This window comes from Limulus polyphemus, unplaced genomic scaffold (genome assembly GCF_000517525.1).
Source record: "Limulus polyphemus unplaced genomic scaffold, Limulus_polyphemus-2.1.2 Scaffold325, whole genome shotgun sequence".
Taxonomy (NCBI): domain Eukaryota; kingdom Metazoa; phylum Arthropoda; class Merostomata; order Xiphosura; family Limulidae; genus Limulus; species Limulus polyphemus.
This window is the reverse complement of record NW_013665935.1, coordinates 419,891-437,579: the sequence shown is the minus strand read 5'-3', so window position 1 is coordinate 437,579 and position 17,689 is coordinate 419,891. Positions and strand designations below refer to the sequence as shown.

Below are 17,689 nucleotides of genomic sequence, written 5' to 3'. Positions count from 1 at the left end.
AAGACTAGAGGGAAGGCAGTTAGTCAACACCGCCGACCGCCAACTCTTGGGCTATTCTTTTACCAACGACTAGTGGGATAGACCGTCACATTATAACGACTCTTCGGCTGAAAGGGCGAAAATGTTTGGTGTGACGGGGATTCGAACCTGTGACCCACAGATAGCGAATCAAGCACCCTAATCACTAGGCCCCTGTTAGATTTGATGAGTGGAGATAGACTGAAAAGTCACTTATTGAGGCCCCCAGTAGCACAGCGGTATGTCTGCGGACTTACAACGCTAGAATCCGGGTTTCGATACCCGTGGTGGGCAGAGCATAGGTAGCCCATTGTGTAGCTTTGTGCTTAATTATAAACAAATAAACACTTACTGAATTACAAATAATGTCCCGTCTTTTTGTAAAGACCTTCCATGCTGTTTTTTTTAGTTCCTTCTCTAAACACACGAGTTGTTCATTCCGCGAGCTTAAAACAAACTAACATTAATTTTAACAAAACCCAATCACACACAACAGTATCTACTTAACAGGTTCGGTGTTACTTATTAATTAATAAGTTGTACAAATAAAAAACAGACAAACCAAGTAGTATTTCGACTTTATTTAACATTACTTCAATAGTACAAGTATGGCTGAAACTTTGTAGGAATGAATTTACACGACTCAAATGAAATATTTACTGCATAAATATACAAATGTCCCTTTAAAAATTGTGAGTTAACTCTCTCTATCTGGTAAATATACACCTTCAGAGCAGTCAAAACACCATCTGAATAACGTTAGAACCGTTACTCGAAGAATTTTAGCAGTTTTGAAGGTTAATAAAATCAAGGAAAAAGTGTTTTGTTTTCAGTAAAGATGTATTATAAAATAAAACATTTTACAGCATGGGATATGTACCTGGCCGTAGCTAGCTATGAGGTCACCGAGGTCCGAACCTCAGTTAAAAATTTGAAATTAAATGTAACGTACTATTTAATTTTACACCCATATAAAATGGTATACAATATATATATATATATAAGGCTGACCCTATGAGTTTGTTGAGTAAATTTTCACTCTGGCTACGGCCATGGATATGTATAATACTTACAGGAACTTATGAGAGAAAGTGAAGTAGAATGTAATAATATATCAACTACACCATATCTTAATTTACCCTATTTAGAAAATATTAATACATAAATGCCACAAACATACATAAACTTCATACACACATAAACACACTAGAGGGGACACGACAAACAAATTATTTTATATTAACGTCTTGTAAATGTGAGCAATATTTCATATAAAGACACAATAACCCGAAAAGTAACCCATTGCGTCTTCATTTCAAAGATACTTTACTGTGTCCACTCATAAAGAAATCGGTGATACTACTACTACTACTACAAATTCATCACTTAATGCCATCTTTCGGTAAATTATGCATAACCTTCAGTGACTGTGATATATATATATATATATATACACACGGAAACATTATACAGAAAAAAAAAGTCTAAATATTAATTTCTAATTAGATCACGAAATGGAGCACATAAATACATTATTTATATATTGTAAAAGTGACCAAAATACAACACAATAATATGCTACATCCGCATAATTTACTAACATAAAAAAGGTTTGGTTGTGAATCTCACAAGGGTACTGCTAACGCCGACTAATTGTATTTTTTATCATTGCAACTGTGTTAAAAAATTGAACAAATATTATGTATGTATTTTATAACCACTTAAGCTGAAAAAAATAGGCTCTTTGCAGTTTATCTAAAGATGAACATAACAACCGCGTTTGTTGTTTAATCTTTACAGACATGATATTAAAACCTTCTTTAATTAATATACAACAATCAAATTAAAGGTTCTTACCAATATAAAAATGGTAGATTACTGGTAGAAATTTACATAATATCAACGATCATGGCATTCACATTTAATTTCTTTTATAATTTTTAAGCAATGGTTACGTCACATACCTTCAACTCAGTAAAACAAAAGTATATTATAATTTTTCAAGTGACCTAAATTACAACAACTGTTTGTGGCTACATCTGGGAAATGAAACGAAATAACGTTAATTTTTCTATCCATACACTCACTGATCGTAATGCCCAACTTTTGTTTAAGTATTTATCACAGAATATATATTATTTTCAAAACCACATCTGTTTTGTGAGTTTTTTAAAGAAGTTTCTCATCTGTTTAATAATTCAATAGTTAGAATGTAAAAACAGTACATTCTCTGATCATTCCATGAGACATTTTGTGATATTGTTTTATTCAAAAAATCACCAGTAAATCTTTCACCACTCTATATACAACTGACAAAGGATTTTAAATACTTTCATTTATAATATAATAGTCTATAAAAAATGCACAATCTACTGTTGAATGTTGCTCTTATAAAGGCTATAATTAGTTTTAATGATGTCAAACAAAACTTGCAATGGTAACGAAAAACCTCATCTAGTACATGCTAAGAAATAATTCATAATTCAAACTCTTTGCTCTTTTAGTTTAAATGTATCTACATCAAAACTAAATTTTGGATTGATGGTTATTCTGATTTATAAATAGTGAGTATATTAAAGGTTATTTTGATATACCCAGTACTTATAAATCTGAATGACCAAGATTAAGTTGAAATTATTGAAAAGAGCTTGACCAGAAAAATAAATTCGTGAAATTTTAGTTTTCACTTTCTGCTCTTTGGGGCTTTGAAATTTTACTTGAAAACTAACTTTTTGTTAATAATGTTTCAGCTTTAATACTGTAGTTATTTTAGTTATAGCAATGATAACACTGGTCGACAAAATCGAACGTTTTTCTCTCATCAAAGATGTAAACACACTTTCCTAGACCAGTTTTCCATGCTGATTCCAAATCTGTTTTCTTCTAACATATCTAGTTATGATTGGTGTTATCTTCAGCACAATTTAGGTAATAATCACACATTAGGCTAGTTAACATTACAACTTTATTCATTTTTCAGTATACTTCCAATGAATGTTATATACATCATACAGTTGGTTAAATTTATACAGTTCACACATATGAAAAATGAAATGTACAACAACTTAAATTATAATAATAATAACCTTTCAAATTTGATCAGTCTCATCACGAAAATTTGATGCACTAGAGGAAAACCAAAAACAGATTTGGAATCAGTATCCAAAAAGCTATCTAGCCCACCTATAATTATATATCTGATGAAAATGACTTGTTGGCCAGTGTAATCAATGTTTCAATAAAAATGTTTAATATTTTGAAAACAAGCTCAGGAAAGCCATCCAACACATTTTGATTCAAATATAAAATGAACTGTTTAAAAAACTGAAACAGATGGTCATCAATGATTATCACGTTCATCTTCTCACTAAAAAGTACTTAAACAACATTTTAAACAATAAGCAGGAATTTCAGGAATCAAATTTGGTTAGTTTTACTCAGGTTATGTAAAACCCATAAGTACAAAAAAGGAGGGGAACTTTCTTTACTTCTGAGCCAACAATATTTGTGAAAATAATAATGGTATAAAGATACTAAAAATTTAATAAATATAAAATTGGTTATTCATTACCAGTCAAATGACAAGTGTTATATAAAAACTAGCTTAAAGTTTGTTGGGGATAGTTGGAATTGGTCTATTTCAATTAAATGCTTGCAATCAGAGACTGCAGTGACTATTATTTAATTTTTAGATCTATTATTATTATTACAAATTCTATTATAATAAATAAGACAATAACATTAAAACAAGTTTCTAATAATACCTAAAAAATACATTTTTGTCACTTTTACATAACTGTTGTTTCTCTTTTTGTCTATAAAAGTAGAATAAATTTTAGCTATTTCCCTTCTCACTTCATATCAGTGACAACTGATATCCTGTCACTTAATTGACTCTCTTTATTAACCCATTAACTGCGTATGACGGAAATATCCGTCAGTCGCACAGATATAACTATAACTCTATGCGAATGATGAAAATTACCATTTTATTGTGATTGAAGGCAACTCAGTTTTATCCGTGAGTCAGAAAAAGGCAACTGAGCTGCTCCTGCCACAGTTAATGGGTTAATTAAATGGATGTACTTCATTATTCTAAATTTTAGGTTAAATTGGATGTTTTATTCCTTAACTATTAACATATGACAAAAAAAAAGTTCATGAAAAATCATGAGTCCATTTTATTCTCAAAAGCAACTTTTCTAGTTGCTGAAATTCATAGCTCAACCACTAAAAGTATCGACAAGTATTAAAAGAGGGAAAATGAAATGTTTAGTTATAGCTTTTTAGAAGTTTGAGAGGAATCGGTTATGGAATGTCTTGTCTAAAGCAAGAGAATGAGTACTACATGCCTGATTCTGCAATTCCTTCATCATCTGCAATACACAAAATTAACTCATAAACAACTACCTAAAGTTAAATATACATCATAAATATATAAAAACTGAATCAAAGCTAAACCATTCACACAAACATATAATATATATATATATATATATATACACACACACAGGGTGAGGCAAAACTGACAATACAGTTGTTTCATCTACAACACAGTATAATTTCTAACTACTAATACAAAACAAACAACAATTAATTTGGTTTCAATTGTCTTCATTATATTTCTTTTGTACCAACCATATAATATTAACAATACCAATATAGTACTAATTGTATAGTAACTTTTTTCCCACCCGTATAATACTAACAATACCAATATAGTATTAATTGTATAGTAACATTTGCCTCACCCTTTATATACCACAAAACCATTACTTATGAAAGTTTGAACTAGAAATTCAAGTGATTTATTGTTAGTATAGCAGTAAAAATATAATATGTAACATAATAAAAATTCTAAAATAAAATCAGTAGTTAACAAATACAGTGAAAATTCTTATAATTCTTGGAATTACATGTCACACATTTGCAAGTACTTTCTATAATAGTTAGTTAAGTTCTTATCGCACTGAATACATACTTTGCTGATGTAATATAGAGAATTTTTCATTAATATTATCCACCCATATAAAAATATCAAATACAAAATAACCAAGCAAAATATTTCTATATAAGCTCATTGTAGTGGCTATGAGGTTTCATTAAATACTGGTTTTAAATGCATAAATAACATTTACAAACAATATGACAAAAACTTTAATTATCAAAAATTACTTTAAAAAGTTAACATTCAAATTAAATTTTCTATTAATTTCCATTGAACAATATCTCAAAATATAATAGTAAAAATTATTTCAATTAACTTAAAGAACAATATATATTTTTCATAAGTATCATTAATCCTTTTTTGTTCACATAAACATCTGGTAGAATTGATCAGTCATTGTATGTGAGTATATTCAGTTTTATTTTACAATTGACAAAAAATATGCTCTTAAGTAACATTTATAACCACTTATATATTTATGCACGTACTATAAAACATAAAACATGGTTAACATTCGAAAACTGTTTGAGACACTGATGCATTATCTAAAATAAATTAATGTGATAAATAGGAGTAAAAAAATAAATAAAGCATTAAAAAAGGCATCAAGAAACTTAGGTCTACACATTTATTACCAAAATAAAAGGTAAGTTGCAAAAAGTTTAAGTAAACTACTACAGATGTAAAGATGATAAGTTGCAAAATATACATAACCATGAAACACGAGAAAATAGAGTACAGTAAGATATAAAATATAGGGAAACAGAAAAAAACATTAGTCCAAACAAATATTAGAAAAAGGATGCACAATTATTAAGATATATATACATATATCATAATAAAAGAAATGAGTGATACAGAACATAAGCTATAAGAATGATCAGAGAAGAAGAGTAAAACATTAAAAAATTATTAATAAGAAGAACAAATGAGAAAACAATAAAGAAAAAATTTATACTTTGAAGATCTAAACATACAAAAAAAAAAGAACACAAAAATGAGAAAAAGAGTGATGTATAAAGAGGAAAAAACTCTAAAAAAGAAGAAAATACTGTAGAAAGGTATAAAAATCTGATATGTCACTTTGAACTTCTGATAACAGCAGGACAGAGGAACAGAATAGTACCAAGATAAAAATGTACAAAGTACTTTAAAGAAAAAAAAAGTTTTATAGCAGAAATAAAACAGAAAAATGTGCAGAGCAAAGGGTGAGATTGTAACACAAAGTAAATACTCTTTTAAAATGATGATGTAATGAATGAAAAAACAAAAAAAAGCCAAAAATATGGCTAAATTATCATAAAAAAAAGATTTAAAAACAAAATTTGATTGATAATGTATGACACATGTGGTTAAGTATGTTAATTTAAAGCATGGACTAAAAAAGACAATCCACAAAGAAAAGAGAAAAAGATTACCCAAGCACCTGTTAAAAACCCAAAGTATGGAAATGAATCAGGAAACAGCATGACGTTACACAAAGTAGTTGTTGTTGGCTGGAAAAGAGCGGGTTAAAGTGAAAACCACACTTTCACACAATTGCTAATATATTATTGCTAATTAAGTTATAATACTTGTAGTTAATATTAACTTATGATTAAAGCAGGCTCCGTACACAGATAAAAACTCGAAATATTTACCTACTAATTAACATAGCTAATTAAATATGATGTTCAAACTATATTACTTACAATGATTAGAATACATTGTTTCATCAGCTGGGAACCCTAACTGTTAAAAATATTTTTTGCCACAAACTCACGGTATTTATGTATACATTTTAAACATGCATCTAAACACAAAACTATTCATAAAATATTATTAATAACATTTATCTGTTATTTAATCATAAAGTCCAAAACTTTTAATTTATGTATTAAGAGTTCTGCTACTGTAGATTGTGAAAACAATCAATAAAAAACATTAAACGTAAGCATAACTCATGTTATTTTCACAAGAAAAACATCAGTAAGATATGTAAAAATCATACCCAAAAAACAGTTAATATCTTCCTTTGTTTGATAAAAAAATTTTAGAAAAAAACAACAACAACCAAAGTTATTACTGTACTAAAAGTTACCTTCAAAACACTGGTTATCATGTATTTCCGATCTACTAAGTGCTTCCACCACATCTTCTTTCCCTTCTAACACACACTGCAGACACTGATGGATGCAAATGTACTGTTGCTGTTTAAAAATATTACATAAGTCATCTGTCATGAAGATCACATTAATGTAAAAAAAGAAGGTAAAACTTGGCACATGGATTTCAGGTGTTACACACACGTGACTATATACAATATCAGCCAAACATTTCAAGTCAAGGTATCAACACTCAATCTTTCATGAAATGTCGCAAGGGAAAAAGAGATGTTTTGTTTTACATGTTTTATTTTTTTCTTAATGTTATCTTGAACGTTATGATATCACGTATAAGAAGTTTATTTTGGAGATAAGTTAGTAGGTTTTCCTCTCGTCTTAACTAAACAACTATGTCAAAGAGGTAAGGATGCTACTAGTTTTTCTTCACTCTTTAATTTTAGCTCTACAATCTCTCAGTGTTGCCAGAAATAAGTTTTGGCTTTTTCTTTTGCAATATTACTTTTTAACTAGTGCCACAAACTTGCAAGTGGATTAGCATTGAAGTTTTAATTGGGCTGGTCATTTCATAACTTTTATATCATTAGATCTGTCTTTGCCTCCAAATAATTCTTAGTAAGCAGAGCATTGAGCTATATTTTTTCTATTGAAATTACATCTCTTAGTAAGCAGGAAAGTATTAGGTTATCAAGAAATTAATGTAGTGTTTTGGAACACTTTCATTAACTACCCCCCAAAAAAAAGGTACATCACATATAATAGTTAAATGAACTGGCTAAATGTCACATTAATGTAGCCTATATAATGTGTAAAGTTTAGTTAAGATTATTTACAAGTATAAAGACAACTATTTAAGATTATTTACAAGTATAAAGACAACTATTTAAGATTATTTACAAGTATAAAGACAACTATTTAAGATTATTTACAAGTATAAAGACAACTATTTAAGATCTATTTACAAGTATAAAGACAACTATTTAAGATTATTTACAAGTATAAAGACAACTATTTAAGATTATTTACAAGTATAAAGACAACTATTTAAGATTATTTACAAGAATAAAGACAACTATTTAAGATTATTTACAAGTATTAGTTGAATCGTTGGAGATTTATTTCCTACTCACGAAAGAAAGCCACCATTAAGGAAACGGTTAGACACATCATAAGCTACTGCACAATACTTTCACAACACAGAATATGTATACAGCTTTTTAAACCTTTACTCCTTTCATTGTATCAGGTAGAAGCACTTATTGCTTCACAGGATAGACTTTAATAGGAGTGCACGTGAATTTGTACCAAAACCTTTTGTCAAAAGATAAGTTACAAAATAATGCTGCCATAAAGTCAAATGATTTAAATTTTGTATTACCTCATTCTGAACCATCCAAACCCTCTCTTTCCTCATCTCATGCACTAGGCCAAAAATGTCCACATAGTCATACTTCTGAATGTGTTGTAAGATATGATCCAGAGCAATGAACGTTCCTGATCTTCCAACCCCAGCACTAACAATAAAAACCATATATCAGCTCTTTCAGCTTAACATTACAAGTTGTATAATTTAAGAAACACTACCTATTTTACTTTTTTAGCATGTATCCCACAATAACTATCAAATATATTATAAACTTCAAAAGCTGGTTGTTAAATGTTTATGTAAAGATTAAAGATTGTGAATTTATGGTGCTTTAATAGGTAAATCTATAACCCAAAAGTTATAATTTTCCTATACTGAAAATGTATTTCTGATAGGTACTTACTTCCTCTCGCATAAATAGATATTCTCGTTCAGTGATGCCCTCTATATTGAAAAAAAAAAATTTACACATGCCACAAGCCTTTTATCTTCCCTCAATTGGAATTGACTGATCCCATAGAGCCTCTCATGCAAATCATCACGCGACAACCCTCCACCAATAAGAGTGTGACATACTCTCTTCACGCATGTGACTCCCTCTATTCTATTCTACTATCACTTTGAGTTTTGGCCGAAAATGGAAGCACCAGTTTTCAGTGGGGAGGAAGGGTAGGAAGTGTGAGCGGAAGTAAGTACCTATCAGAAATACATTATTGGGAATAGGAAAATTATAACTTCCAATACGGTACATTCCCTCTGCTCACATAAATAGATAGAATCTCATATTGAATAGGCGGAGGGACTGGTGTGACGGAGAAAAAGAAGTATTCGAAGGACACTCCTTAAGATGAGACAGTCATAATCTAAGATCTGATGTGGGAGGGAGAATGCACCACTTCTGAACCAGGTATATTCTTCACCCATCGTAGAAAGGTGTTGCATATATGGGCAGAAATACATGGAAGGAGCACATCCAAGTGGGAGACAACTATGGCTGAATAGTGACCTGAACCATGCAATATTTATGAAACACAATCCCAGAACATATAAAAGTTGGTAAAATGAAAAGTATGTGCCCTTAGGTGTAGTGGCAAGGGTGCGATGGACTGTACACGGCAAGTCAACTACATCCCAAATTCATGCTGCTAGGTATTGACTTCCATGTGGGGGGTAGGAAGTAGGATCATACCACTGGCAAATCGACTACAATCCAAAACCCAGGCCACTGGGAACCGGCAACCATGTGGGGGGAGGAAAGAGGATCATACTATCTTCACCTCAAGTTTATGAGACCAGAGGGAATCTAGCACATCCCGACTCATGAACAGGGCACATGTTAATATGATAAACTGATAGATCAATCTGGGAACCCAACATCCGATAAAGTGAAATTGACCAGAACCACTCCAAGCACAGTAACATCCTCAGAATAATAAACATAGAGGGATAGCAGAAGGAGAAGAACCGTAGTAATCGGAAAGTACCTCCACCGTGACCCACAACATTGAAAGAGTAGAAATGAGGGAGGAATATAGACATCTGTAATACATATGTGAAGACTTATGTTGATTGCTTCTACTCTAAATCCAAAACCCAGCCCCTGGGAACTGACATCCACGTGGAGGTAGGATGAGGGATCCCAATCAAAAAAGTGAACTGCAATTTTGGCGGCTCACTCCCATTTGTTTTTGTGTGTTATATTGGAGGATATCACATCATCTATACCAGTAGAAAACCACCACCCTACTCTCAACTGAATGGTTTTATAATCATTTCTATATTTTGTTTGTATTTCATTAATACATTCAGGAAGATGCCTCCATGGTCTACCACCCCAAGCGGCTTGAAACTGGAAAGTGGTAAGGACTCTCAAACTACACTAGAAGAAAAGGGGCCCTCATAAATGAAATTAATGAAGTATAAATTAAACTAAAATACTGGTAAGAAGTATAAACTATAAAGAAAGATGAAAACAAATAATCGATACAGTGGAAATGCTAAGAAATTGTGTAGTGAAATAAACATAAGGATGTGATGAAGAAAAGATAATTAACCAAAATATCTATGAACCTGTAAAAAGAACCATGGGTAAATTGAAAATAACAGACACTTATTAAGCCTAATGAAACAAGATATTTAACCTAATTATCAATTAACCCAGAAGTAAAACTACAGGTAAACTGAAAATAAACACTTGTGAAGCCTAATTGAACAATACGTAACAAAGAATATCACTACGCACTAAAAGAAAACTTAACCAAACAATAAGTAGAAAAGGAAGTGTGTAGTAACAATAACCTATGTATGAGACGTTATGTATGGAAGAAAAAAAACAATATAGTGAAATTAATGATAGATATACTAGTACAATGAATGACAGGTATTCTAAAATAACAAAGACCATGGTAAGCCTAAGTGAATGATTTTGTAGAAAAAAAATACAACTACGACTAATAGCTATCCTAACTTGACTATGAGTATTAACCAATCTAATACTCATAGTAATGTCATGCTATGGAACCCAAATAACGACAGATAATAATATTAATAATAAAAGTATACAAAAACCATAACAGTATAATGTCCTATCTTTCCAAAGTTGGCAGACTGTATTTCAAATATGTGGGCCCCCAAACTCAAGGCGAGGCATGATGAATGATCCATCTCCTGACAAAGTAAAGCTGAAAAATCTTCTCGCATAAATGTGCAAATAGAACATATAATCTCCGAAGTGGTAACATAGAATTCATAATGCAAAATTAATAACCAAACAAACTGTGTTGGCAGAAACAATAAAATGTTTTTGTAATGAAATAATAAGTTCCGTAATTGGGTAGAAATATAAAATAATTCCACTTTGGAATAACTTAACAAGTTACAAATATCACTACTGTATAATAAAGAGTAAACTTGTTGAGAAGAATTAATACAAAAATATGGAAAAATATTAAAATATAACACTTGAAGAGAGCACAAACTAAACATTAGAACACGGATACTACCAAATGAGAAGTGATAGTCCAGTATAATTAAATAGAATCACATGCAACAAGAGAGTATGTCACACTCTTTATAGTGGAGGGTTATTGCATGATAGACTCATTGGAAACAGTCAATTCCAACTGAGGGGAGATAAAATGGCGTGCGTAATTATTTTTTTGCATATAGAGGGCAGCACCAAACAAGAATAGCTATTTATATGAGAGGAGGTAATGTACAGTATCAAAAAACTACTTAACTTTGAAAAAAAAGACTTAAAAACAACGTCTTTATTACATGATTACTCAAGAGAAATGTACACTGCAGCAGTCCACGCAGTCTGAAATATCATAAAATGAATAATATTTGTTCCTTTATAAAGACTGCTTTGCTTTTAGTTGAGATAAAAGACGATTCTATAAGATACACTGTTTTTCTGCAGCATTCAAGTAACAAAAGTTGAACAAAACCCAAATATCTATGGATTCTTACCTGCAATGTACAAGTATGGGTCTGTTATCTTGCACTACACATTTTCGGAAGGTACGAACAAACTTAATGAGTATTTGTGGTGGACTTGGCACTCCAAAATCTGGCCAAGTTGTGAAATGAAAGTGCCTTACTATACGAGATTGGTCATTCTGAGTAAAACAAAAAGAAAATGAAGTTATTGAAAAAAATGAAGTTTGAAATACATATCTAAAACTCTTAATCCAAATACATTTGGATATCATTTGTTCCCAATAAATTTTCTCTTTAAATACAAAAAAGTTATCATTTTTTGAACTATATTTGTTATGCATAAAACTAGTATAGTTGACTAACCTTTTTTAACTTCATATATAAATATTTCAATCAGTGCTTGTACTAGCTTAACAATGAAGTCTGATTTTATCAGCAAATATTATTATTATTATTGAGATTATACAGATATGATGTGTATTCAATAATACATACAAATATTATTTATTGAAATCATTAACTAATGTAAAAGTGGGGTTGATCTTTATTAGCTAAATGTAAACTACAGTTATGTCTAATGAGACAGTACTGTGTACAACTCTTTGAAACCTACAAGTAAACTAAATATGTTCTCATCCAAACCTATGTTTCTTCAAGAAATCCATATGGAGATAAGGTGACAAGATTCAAGGAATTTATTAATTTGAGAAGGATACAGTTAAACACTGATAAAACAATTGTATAAAACAGATAGAATCTGATATTTTGAATGAATTTTGAAAAGTAGAGTTAATCTGCATTAATGACAAATCTGTTTTTCCAGCACTCTTAGAAAATATTTGATAGCTTTATCAAGGTCATTTAATCACTGCATTTTAATATACCATTGATAGTTTATATAACTTTTACATCATAAATCCAAAAAGTTAAAAAAAACTAAGGATTAATTCATATCAATTAATTTTCATATAAAATATTGGAAATAAAATTCTTAGCTAACATTATTACAAAATGAGTTTTTCAAGCTGGACTCTTAATTTCTTAAATTTTTGCAAAAGGATATTTTAAGAGTTTTATTTAAGAAAATTTAAGCTTATTGATCAGAATGAAATTGAGTTTACCTTGCAGACTTGAAACTCTGATACTGTCCAGTCTGGATACAGGGATTCATTAAAAACAGTAACTTCAATATCCCCATAATATACAGATTGTGTGTCAAAGGGCCAATAATGATCACACTTTTCACGCCCTTTCTCAATACAACGAGTGAGCATAACAATGACACGGATGTTCTGTTCCCATATCATTCTCCAGAAGTCATCTCTGGTACTAAGAAGAGGGCCTTGAGTCACTATGAACTCTCGAGGAGAATTGTACCCCTAAAGAAAATGAAACAAGGTTAAGAAAGAACAAGAGAGCTCTTTTCTTATTAACATCTATCTATCTTATTCAGATGTCTGTTGTTATTTGGAATTTCTATTTTCTGGATTACTTTATGTGGGAATTTCATGAATTGAAATTGAAGTACAATCTTTTTTCTAAACTGTACAAAAATGACTCATGCAAAAAGTAAGTTTGAGCTTTAGTACTAGTACAATCAGAAAAAAAAGTATACTCTTTGAGCTATTATATGTTGCATGTTGGAATAGGAATATTGTTTTTATAGATGATTACTGAAAGACCATTTTATGAATTTTTGTCAAACGAACAAATCAAACAAATACAAAATTAAAAAACCATGAGCTACACTTACAGGAATATAGTTAGCATTTATATAATCAGAACCTTCCTCGTCATCTGTGGGAAGTAGCTTTACACGAGAGTGGTCATATGGTAGAATATTGGTGAAACGATTCTTTGGCCTATTTACAGGTAAGTCTGCAGCAGAACATGGTTTTTCACGTCCTACATATTTGAGAAGTTCAAACTCTTCAGAGAACCTAAATTCAGAATCTGCTGACATGATTTTAAAATGTTCTGCAAAATCTTTCAACTTCACAGGCCGACTGTAATAATAAAAAAGACAAGATTTACTTACAATGCAACTTTAGTCCCCCTCCTCCCCTAATATGCCCTATATTAGGGAACAAATATTAACAAATGCAAGGGCCCCCCAGTGGCACAGCGGTATGTCTGCGAACTAACAATGCTAGAAATCCATGGTGAACAGAGCACAGATAGCCCATTGTATAGCTTTGTGCTTAACTTTAAACAAACAAACAAAAAAAAACAAATGCAAGGTTACCAATAATGATTACAATTTCACAGTTTAATAGTCATGTGTGAATGTAGCAAAAAAGTGAAAAACATAAATTATCAATCTCCACAATTTGAGTGTATTTCATGGTATTGCAAAAAAAAAACAATACTTGAGTGCATTTCATGGTATTGCAAAAAAAAAACACACTACTTGAGTGTATTTCATGGTATTGCAAAAAAAAAACACACTACTTGAGTGTATTTCATGGTATTGCAAAAAAAAAACACACTACTTGAGTGTATTTCATGGTATTGCAAAAAAAAACACACTACTTGAGTGTATTTCATGGTATTGCAAAAAAAAACACACTACTTGAGTGTATTTCATGGTATTGCAAAAAAAACACACTACTTGAGTGTATTTCATGGTATTGCAAAAAAAACAACACACTACTTGAGTGTATTTCATGGTATTGCAAAAAAAAAAAACACTACTCCAGCAGGTCATTCAATTAGCATAGTGAATTAGTCACAACAATAAATAATTTCAATAAATTATTTGGTTAAAATGTTTAAGCTAATGACCTGTAAAGACAGTCTGATACTAAGCTAAAAAATTCAAATTTTATATCAAGTTACTGGACTAATACTTACAATGATGACAAGGCAGCCAAATGAATATTTTCATCAAAGTGAACCATTAAATAAGGCTACAATATCAAGTTTTATATTACACATTCCTCACACTTAATTTTCATTTCTGCAAACTAATGTAATAACAATTTTGTTTCAGGTATAGATGAATGAACATATATGAAAACACCAACACTCAGTGATATTTCTGGGAATTTGCACTTACAGGAAGGCTTTTTTTCTTCAAATTATTTGCTTGTGTTTAAAACACATAGGTACTTCTATGGGTTACCTGTGCTTTGCCCAACAAATATACCAAAACATGTTTTTTAGTACACAAGTCCACAAACTTACCTCTCATCGAATGGGGGCATTTTATATTAACAAAAAAGTGTTAAAAAAATATGCAATTTAGAGCAGCATTTAATTACCAACCTGGATTACGAAAAAAAAAACGATTATCAGAGCTAAATGAACTAAATTTGCTGACTTTCAAATGATTCTACATATGACCTAATGTGTACAATAAACAAATTTGCTTTTAACAAAAAAATGCACTTTTATTGTTGCACTGACACATTTGCATAACTAACTTAAACTTGGGGGCAAGAAATTATTAACCAGCCTTTTTTTAAAATACTAAAAAGAATCTTTTTCAAATTGTTTTCCAACTCATGCAAGTGATTCAGCTTCAAATTAAAACATATTTTGATAATGCCTGACTGCAGAACGTGGTCTTTCAGCTGGGAGGAGGGGTACATGTGCTGCCTCTGCAAAATCCATGTGCTTATAGAATGCAGTTTAATGTACATTGAGCAATACTGTAATATAGGTATAATGGTGTTTTTTGCATTTGTTTCAAAATTTCAAGAAAACAATCACCTTATTATGATTTCACTTTCATTAATCGAAAAAGCATCTTCTTTTCCATAAATGTCATCGGTTTTCTTAACAAAAGGTCTAAAATGGTGACGGTATATAATGATGAGAATGATACCCACAGCAGCCAGAAGAGACAAAGGGACAAGAACTCCAGCAATGAGTGCAGTATTATTTGGATCTGTTAATAAGAATTTACAAAACATATAAGAAAATAATCATTAATAAAGGTGGTTGAATTATTAAAACCACATTATACAATAAATTTTTCTTTGAAATTCAGGGTGTCACAGCCAATTCTTAAATTTTAAAAAAATTATAAAATTAGTATAAAAGGAAACTATCAAATAACAAGAAATAATTTTTTTTACCCCTTGATTTCAACGTTTATAAACAATATCCTTTTAAAATATAAACATAAATATACTATAAATCCCAATACGGAAAATATATGGTAACAAAGTAAAAAATTTGGGGATTTTGGTTCTCTTACTGATAACATAAAGTAACTTCTGCCCTATGTAGCTTTGAAATATTACAATGTATACCCTATGACAAACAGACTGAGAAAGCTTCACGTATGTACTTAAACTTGATTAAGATACACTTTAAGCTGGATAAAAACACTCAAAGAAGTATCACTGCAACATTTTCTGGTAAAAAATATTTCATAATACATGACAAGCTCATTTTTCCCCATGATAAAGAAATATAGGGAAGCCACACAAGTATAAAAGAATTTGAAGGCTTGATAATATGTGCATGATAAAAGTTATAAAAATCAGCTAAGTAATAGGTGACAATTCTGAGAGTTGTGCTACCAGGCACTGATCCCTCATATGACCTAAGGGTTGTGCCAACAGGTACTGAACCCTCATGTGAAGACCAAGTTATTTAGCTGATGACCTATGGATACAACCTGATACTAAGCAAACAAGCTAAAAAATTCAAGCTTTATATCAAGTTATTGGACCGGTACTTTACAGGTGATGGAAGAGAGTCCTTTACTTATGTTACCAGTGTCCTTATGGTTGTTTACTGTGTTACTGATTCTCTGTCTTTTACTTTTTCTAACTACACCATATGGTACTTTGTTTTCCAGTAGTTTCACTTCCTCTGATTGTAAATTGATGACCTTTATGGTTTCCACTTTCACGTTACTAGAGCAGAAGAGGTTGATATCCAGCCAGCAGACTTGTACTGGATTAGATAAAGATGCTTTTCTTGTAAGTTTGTCAGGTTCCTCATTGAGTTTTACCCCTGCATGGCCTGGCATGTATATTCAAATGATAGTCTTACCATGCAACTGTTTTGCTTTCTGCCATCATCAACAGATCAAACACTCTGAATTTTATGGAGTACTGCTCATCAGTTAGTGCATATTATATTGGTGGCACTGACTATTTGTGGTTTGGTGCTTTTAGCAATCCAGAGGAGAGATTGCTTTATGGTTTCCATTTGCATGCTTTGCTGCTTCTGGGAAGCTTGAATGCTCAATCAATCTTACACAGAATGTTGTTGCTCCATGAAATGACAAATGCCTGACCAGCTCTGTCACTATCTATGGTGTAGGAACTATCTGTGGCTATGATGACAGGTTATTATCTAATATGCTCTTTGAAAGTGCTGACAGACTTTTTTGCTTCCTCCCCTGCCCAATCTCTACATTTTCTGTTAAGGCTGATTTCCACATATCATTTCCACATATCATAGTGGATGTTTATTGCACATGGACAAACCTGAGACTTGCTTTTGATGAATTATCTCAGTGGTGGCTGTATACCAGCTGCACACTGATACCTTTGGTAGCTCTGGTTGATTTAGTGTTAATGTGGCTGGTGAAGTTGAGTTACATTGTTTCTTCCAATGGATCAGTAGTGCCCACAAAGGATGGTAGTGGCTTGCCATCATCAGCTTGTCTATTATTGAGTGTGCTCAACATGGCTTTGGCAGGACTGATTGTATAATTTGATCATTTGGTTTCAGCTTTGCTATAGCTTCTGCTGTATACCAGTATGTCATCAGAAAAGGTTAGCATATGTCATCTGGTTATAGTGTCAAGGCAGGCTAAATCCATGGTGTACGAGGCCTGTGAGAAAAGTA

The 17,689-nt window shown here is 31.2% G+C and overlaps 1 protein-coding gene across 2 annotated transcripts in view; it reads right to left on the bottom strand.

Annotated features, from left to right (window-relative positions):
• Window positions 1–596: 596 nt before the first annotated feature.
• LOC106457395 (tyrosine-protein phosphatase 10D-like) overlaps window positions 597–17,689 on the bottom strand; it is a 122,782-nt gene continuing 105,689 nt past the window's right edge. The window contains exons 21-27 of one of the 2 annotated variants that reach the window (XM_013916806.2): window positions 15,590–15,767; window positions 13,629–13,881; window positions 12,997–13,254; window positions 11,906–12,054; window positions 8,447–8,582; window positions 7,047–7,155; window positions 597–4,394 (exon numbers count right to left, since the gene is read on the bottom strand). In XM_013916806.2, the coding sequence (XP_013772260.1) occupies window positions 4,363–4,394; window positions 7,047–7,155; window positions 8,447–8,582; window positions 11,906–12,054; window positions 12,997–13,254; window positions 13,629–13,881; window positions 15,590–15,767 (1,115 nt within the window). In that variant the 3' untranslated portion in view covers window positions 597–4,362. The remainder of the gene's footprint in view (window positions 4,395–7,046; window positions 7,156–8,446; window positions 8,583–11,905; window positions 12,055–12,996; window positions 13,255–13,628; window positions 13,882–15,589; window positions 15,768–17,689) is intronic. The other variant, XM_022383294.1, reaches the window with a different exon arrangement.